General features: G+C 32.3%; 1 protein-coding gene across 1 annotated transcript; it reads right to left on the reverse strand.

Annotated features, from left to right (window-relative positions):
- Nucleotides 1–2,700: 2,700 nt before the first annotated feature.
- Nucleotides 2,701–6,928, reverse strand: LOC129231867 (negative elongation factor E-like). The gene has a single exon (XM_054866257.1). The coding sequence runs from the start codon at nucleotides 6,744–6,746 to the stop codon at nucleotides 5,856–5,858; it is 891 nt and encodes a 296-aa protein (XP_054722232.1). The 5' UTR covers nucleotides 6,747–6,928; the 3' UTR covers nucleotides 2,701–5,855.
- Nucleotides 6,929–7,446: the final 518 nt, after the last annotated feature.

The following is a 7,446-nucleotide window of genomic DNA, read 5'->3' on the forward strand; positions in this document are numbered from 1 at the left end:
AAAAATCAAAAATAAATAGAAAAATTTTAACCACACAGAACTGGAAGATTTTTCAAGCTTGCATTCTACGAGAGATTCAAGAATACAGTAGAAATTTTAGGCAGTAAAACTATAGCCTAGTAACCCAGGGTTGTAGTTTACATATCCAGGGAATTTTCCATTCAATACTTTTAGCTACTCTAGATTTCCTCAATGCTTTGCTAGGAATTACATTAAAAAATAGCAAAAAAAAAAAAAATAATAATAATAAAATTAATAGTTTCTAAGTGGGAAAATTGATAACATCATTTCAGCTGCTGTGCGTATCACTGTGGTTAATGCGGTAGCTGCATTTAATCCTGGCATCCTGGGAAACCACCGCTTCTCCTGTACCATATGGCAATGCTAATTAATATTAAGATTTCCAAATAAAAGTCAGGCCATTGGAGAGCCAAGTGCATAGCAATTACACCTTTATTCTATGAACCAGAGAGCAAAAAATGTAACAAAAAATTGTTAAGTAATATTCTATCCAAGTTAAAGTATCAAAGGCTTTCACCGGGTTTTTAAAACTTGGTTAAACTATTTCAAAAAAGTAATTTTTTGTAATGGGATATGATGATTTTTTTCTGTAAATTCTAAAAGTTCATTCTTAAATTTCATTTTATTGAACTATTTCGTAGCAGCAAAATTTCATTCTATTGAAATTACTGTGACCCAATGGGCGATTCCACTGTGTCGGACGTAGAATTTCAACGAAATTTACCAATAAACGTTCATATTTTTTAGAGTTAAAATGGATGAACTGAGCCCTTTTTTTCTCAATACTTATATATGTAGAAAAAAATATAAAAACTTTTGGAATTTCTTTAAAAAATTCAAACTATAAATATTAAAAATAAAAAACCTCATGGCGTCACACGCAGATGAAAGGGGAACTGAAAATTGCTTACGTTGAAAAAACCCAAGTTTCAGCCCAATGAACTGATTTCAAATTTTTTGACTACTTGAATGTTTAAAAGCAAGCTGAAATATGAATAATTTTTCCTTTTTCACCAAATTAATTCACGAATAAATAGCACAAAAATTTTTTTCCCTTGGTGTCGGACATAGAATGTGCAAAGCAGACAACGTCTGACATGAAATAAACATCTTAAAAAGCTGTTTAACTCTTAATTTGTTTATAGAGTTATATATTATGGCATTTTAAAGCATAAAAAACGGAAAAATATGCATAACAGGGGTCTGTGCAGATTTTTTCACCAGGGTCCATTTTTTTGTGAAAAATCAAATAATTTTGTTAAAATTGAAATGATTTGAAACTCCAAATTTTATGCAAAAAGAATGTGTGGAGGAGGGGAGGGGGGTCATGGTGCAAATTATGGTGTAGAACCCTTTTACAGGGATTGTTTTTCAAGAGATTTCTTTTTTCTCTGTCAAAATATTATTCTTCGGGGGGGGGGGGATTTTTTTTGGGTAGGCAGGGGAGGGGGATGCCATTGTTTTTGGGGGAAGATGGATACCTTTAATATATCAATATCTATACACCATTCCAGGAAATTTGTATTTTAAGTCTTCATCAAAATCACTCATAAAATAAGAAAAATACTATAACAAGAACAAAAGAGATTAGACGCATTTTGTCAAGGGTTTTTTTTTTATGCAATCTCTAGGTGAACAATAAAAAAACTAATCTCTAGGGTGAAAAAGAAATGAAGATTGATTTATAGAATTTTAATGAAGGAAAATATAACTTATTAACAAATAATAAGAAATTTGGATGTTGGTTACAAATTGTTGAAAGCAAAACTGAGCATTTTGAGGCACAAGAAGGGGTTGTTGTGAGTTCCCCAAAAATACTTGAGAGTTTTTAAGTGAAAACTGGGGGAAGGGGGAGTGTTATTTTTGAACTAAGACCCCTAATGCTCCTTAAATATTCATAATTTTAAGCATAACTACCTTAATCGCTATTGATATAAATATGAGACTCATTTCTTATCTTCAGATACTTCCTCCAGTCGAAATATTGTGTATATGTTCTTTCAATTTATGTTATGTAAAATATAAATACATAATTAGGCATGCATGGCATGTGTGAATTGTTTACATAACCAGGAATTTTCGTAGACTTATAAACTTAGTTTTAGTTACAAAAATATTGATGTCGGATGTAGACATTTTTCTGATCATTAATTAAAGCATAACTTGAAACTTAATTTAAATGATTATTTTTAATTACATGTAAAATCATTATTTGCAGACAAAATATTTTGTAAAAATCTTCACTCAGTTTTACTTAATATAAACGTTCAGACAATTTGGTGTCGGAAGTAGAATTACAAAAATGCCTTACATAAAAAAAAATCCCTAAAAATTAAGTTTTGCAGTGAAAGTGTAAGTTTTTTGTATATAACTCTTCTAGAGAGATCTAAGAAGCATATTTTAGAGAGAATACTTGAAAAATGCAACAATGTAAGTGTCAAACAGCCATTAATACTTAAATTACATGATCTTTCCATACTTCACCCAATTACTTGATGTCATCCACAAACGATGTCATGTTTTGTGGGAGGAGGAAGGGGGGGTTCATGAAATATTGAGTTTGTGGCTACGGAGCAGAGGAGAGTGACACAAGAAATGTGTTATTTACGTTTTTTCCAAAAATATGCTTATGGTGACATATGTGACAAGAGGTTAAGTATGACACTTTGAGACAAAGGGGGGGGGATCAAATATGTTCAAATGAAGTGTGACATCATTTATAGACAGCTCCTAATTGAAAATACAAATTTTCATGCTAGAAATTCTCATCTTGGTAAAAACAAGCATTGCCATGTGCAAAAATTGACCAAAAAGTAATAGCGCACAGCCGCTTCCAATATTCCTCTTTTTTTTTCTTTTTTTTTACAAGGGGGACAGCACAGAGGCTTTGTTGCAAGTCAAGTAATTGAAAGCTTACTGTAATACTATATATTGAGTAGATTAATCTAAGTTTAGTTTACAAAGTTCATTCACTATTAAAATTAATAATTGAAAATAAATATTAAATTATACACACAATAGATTTTATCATAACACTAACATCATCAATAAACACATATAAGGACAAAAATCATCAAATTGGGTCATTTATGAAATGTTTTGTTAAATATGCAATAGATTAACTTATTAATTTAAAACATAAAGAGTCATTTCATAGGTACTTTCTTTTTTCTATGCAGAAAAAAAATAGATGAAAAAAAGTGACTGATTATATTTAATGCAATGCTTTTGTAAAACAAATGAGAGAATTAATTTGTATAATTTGAGGATTATATTTAAAGAAATATACATAGCACTACTGACTTGGCTTTCAGGGCCTCTTGTAATATACTGCCAGATTATAAACCACGGGAAGGCACTAAACATTCACTTTTAAATTCAAAAATTCAACCCTATCCTCAGTAAAAAATTAAGTTTGGCTTTCTGTTGATTGTGAGAGTCATGAAAATCAAATAGCATTGCATATTACATAAACTTTGATAAGTATAAACCAAATTTCCACCACAACAAATCCATCTTTACTAGCAGCAAAACAAAATTTACAATACTAATTGATAAATTTCAATTCATCTCATTTTCACAAGAAATAAAGATAACAGTAAAATTGCCAACCCAAAGCCTTCACTCAGAATCTGAAGTGAATTAATCACATTTTGCCTTGATCTTTGAATATGATTGACATTTCTTTTAAAATGTGAAAATGAACAACTTAATGTGTATGCTGGGTCTCTATGAAAGTACTAAAAATGTACAACTTTGAACTTTTCATTAAAAAATTCAAAAAATTTGATGAAAGGAAAATGCTTTGTTTTATGATAATGATTTGTATAGTGATTATCTAATTTATGAACAATGATTCAAAAATGTTAAACAAAACAGCTATCTCACTTTCAAAGTTGACTTTTCCCAAAACAATATGTGCTGAAAGGTAGTAAATGAAGCAGACCTCTACAACACTATGTATGTAAATGCAATTTTCATCATAAAATACAACAAAATGTTAGATTGATATATGCATAGAGCAGGTTCCTCTTTTCTTGAAAGAAAATAAAAAATTTACTCAAATTCAAATTAGTTAAAATATTATACATCACAGAAATTTCATTGTTTATAATGATTGAGAACAAAAAGATAGTTTAAAGTTCTTAGCCTAGGGTGGCACAGTAGGTGTAAGCTACTATATTTTGTCCCACTAAACAGGAATGTCGTCCTCCTCCGTTTTTAATCTTTGAAACAAGTTCCGAGAAGTTCATACAACATAAACTCAAATTGAATTCCAATTTCTCTTTTAAAAAATTAAATAAATAAGCATGCAATGTTTGCACCAGATTGTCAAAAATCAACATTATTTCTTCCTTTCGATTTAAAAGCAAAAATTTCATTTCAGCATTTTCAGTTGTTAAAAAGGAATCCAAAATGCCTTTCTTCGTATTTGTAGCTAATAAATCTCAAATAAAGAAGCATTTTAAAACAAATAAAAAACAATTAAATGACTTTTTTCACACAAACTAAAGTCATAAATTAACATTTAAGAATTTATATTACACATAAAATTTTTTTTAATGCATTTTAAATGAATTTTTGTTCAATTTCAGCTATTTTGTGGATTATCAGAGTAATTTCCTCATTCATTTATTCCACCACCCTATTGAATTCACAAAACTGCATTTTATGATTTGGCATGATTTTTGAAAAACAGTAGGTATCAAAACTATTCACAACAAATTAGGACAGTTGGGGCACGTTGAACCGGTGCAATAATTTAATTCAAAATCAACAAATAGTGCCTACAGTTCTACAAATCCTATAGCAAAGTATAAGGGCAGTTATATTTAACAAATTTTGTTTCAGAAACAAATTTTATTGCCATTTTTCAGTACTGACTAATTTTCAGAAGTCTGCAACTTCATTCCTTTAAAATGGTTTTTAAAAGAATAGGTAATAAATTGAGCTCCTCTTCTAAAGGAAGTTCTTTTAATATAAAAATATAAAGTATCTGTGCACATAACTTATCTGCAGGAATAAAAATCAACATGCAGTAGGTAGGTGAAATGTTTAGTAAGAAAATGCCTTTGGCTTTCAATCATGTATTCGTGAAAGCAATAACAAACATTTTTCATAAATTTATCTTCAAATTTTGAAGGGAATCAGTGTTTAATATGGATGTTCTTCAATTTTCAGTCAAAGCACATATCTATGCAAATGTATCTGCATAGCATCAAATGTATCCGCACACGGCGTGCATCTGTATTATCATAATAGGGAAGTTGCAACCTATTAAATGTTCATATTTTGGCTATTGGATATTGTTAATTGACCCTCAAAACTAAAAAATTCACCATCACCGAATTTTAAAACACTGTGGTTGATTTTTAATGAATTTTTAAAAACCCACGCGTAAAAGTGCGCTCTTCTGAAACATCACCAGCCTACGTCACAGGGCGCGAATGGGCAGCCTTACGCCGAAGATCCCCATAAGTTAGCTACAAAAATATTTAATTACTTCTCATTAAAATTGTCGTAGTAAGATGTTTTCTAACTGTGGACCAACGTATCCCATGTCTGGGGCACATAGGTCCATTTCACAGAATTTTGTTAAAAAGATAACATAAAAATGTTAATGAATTGAACATTTTCAAAAAAAAAAAAAAATCTGGGATGATGAGTACTATTTAATGAAATTTGTAGAAGAAAATCAAACTGTTTATTTAATTTTTTGATAAAATAAGAAATTAAAAGTAAAGAAGCCGACCAATATGCCCAAATTTCCCCTTGTATAGCATAGAATTTTATAGACAGCTAAATGATAAAACACTTGGAAATGTCGAAGGCATTCAAATATCATCATAGACAATTAAACTTCTGCTGTCTTCATGATTTCCTTTTTGGGGAAAATTCACTGCAAGAGAAGCCCAGGATACGGATGAGGAGTCTTCACCCAAAGGTGGAATCAAGGGTTGTCGTCTAGCTAGCGATACAGTCAAGCGCACACCACCCGTAACAATGCCATTCATCTCTTTAATGGCTTTCTCAGCCTGCTCTATTTTCTCAAATGTGACAAATCCACAATTCTTGTCCATCTCCATAGAGATATTGATGATGTTCCCGATGGAATTGAATGCCTTCTGGAGTATCTCTTGTGTGACACCGTATCCACGCACATAGACGGTGTTGCCCTGGCGTGGTCTCTCTGGTCGGCCATCTCGATCCCTTTCTCGTCTTTGGATTTCTCGAACACGATCTTCTTTGACTTCATCCTCAAGTTTACGAGAGCTGACGAAACTCTCGTAGAGTTTCTTGACTGGTGGTCGCCCACTTCCGGGTGAAGAAGTCACCTCTGCAGGTGGTGCAACACTAGGTGGGTCCTCATCCAGTGAGTGGGAAGCAGAAAATGGCTGGTAACCAGTAACAGAGGAGTTCATTCGTTCGCAAGCATTTCGTTTTCTTTCTAGCGCTTTGGGACGCTTGAATCCTTGGCGCTCCTTAGTTTCTACTTTTATTGCACTAATAGCGCCAGACTTCAAAAGTTTCTTTGCGACTTCTTTAGCGTCCGGTTTGGGAGTATTGCTGTCATGTTGACGTATGAGGGGTTTTGGTGGAGGTGGCTCTTGCTTGGGTGCATTTAAATTCTGAAGTGCCTTTTTCTTACGCCTAAGTTTTTCGTATTTCTTTTTCAACATTTCCTCCTCTTCAGTTAATTGGGAGGGAAAATGCAAATAAACCATCTTCAGGTGGAGTTCAACTTTTTACTTTTACAGTAATCTAAAAAGTATCCGATGTTATAATAGGTGATGTGACGCAAGCAATGGAAAACTGCTTCAACGGCGTTTTAAAAATGAATACTCTATAAACAAACAAATAATAACAATGAAATAACTCTTTAAGACAATATTTGTTGACAATTGCACTCCGCCATCACAACAAACAAACTAGGAAGAAGTTGAAGTTGAAGTAGTTACATCACTTTTTCCGTTCACTTCAGATCATGTCTCTCATTTTCTGAAATAGTTGAAATTCAATGGTTGCGGTAATGACATCACTGGAATTTTTCTAGAGTCCCTATATAGGGACTCTAGGTAGAAACAGTTGCAACCTGATCGACCGCTAGAGAGCAACCGCAAACATTTCCGAACGCTGGTCGGTGGCACCAAAAATCAGCTGATTGCGTTTCCCAACGCTTGCGGTGGCACCGGTGCGACTGCGGTGACTTTCCGAACTTATCCATACTATACAAAAGAAAAAAGTAATAAATAAATAAATAAATAAACTATGAGCTTTGGTAATTTCAGTAAACTTGTAAACAAGAAATTCTTTTGCGTGTAGGACAGAACTCCACTTACTGTTCCCTTTCCCATTTTAAGAAAGCAAGAGATCAAACATCAGGAAATATTTCTGTAGTTGTAAATAAATTTCTTCAATCAATAT

Source organism: Uloborus diversus, chromosome 1 (genome assembly GCF_026930045.1).
Source record: "Uloborus diversus isolate 005 chromosome 1, Udiv.v.3.1, whole genome shotgun sequence".
Lineage (NCBI taxonomy): Eukaryota > Metazoa > Arthropoda > Arachnida > Araneae > Uloboridae > Uloborus > Uloborus diversus.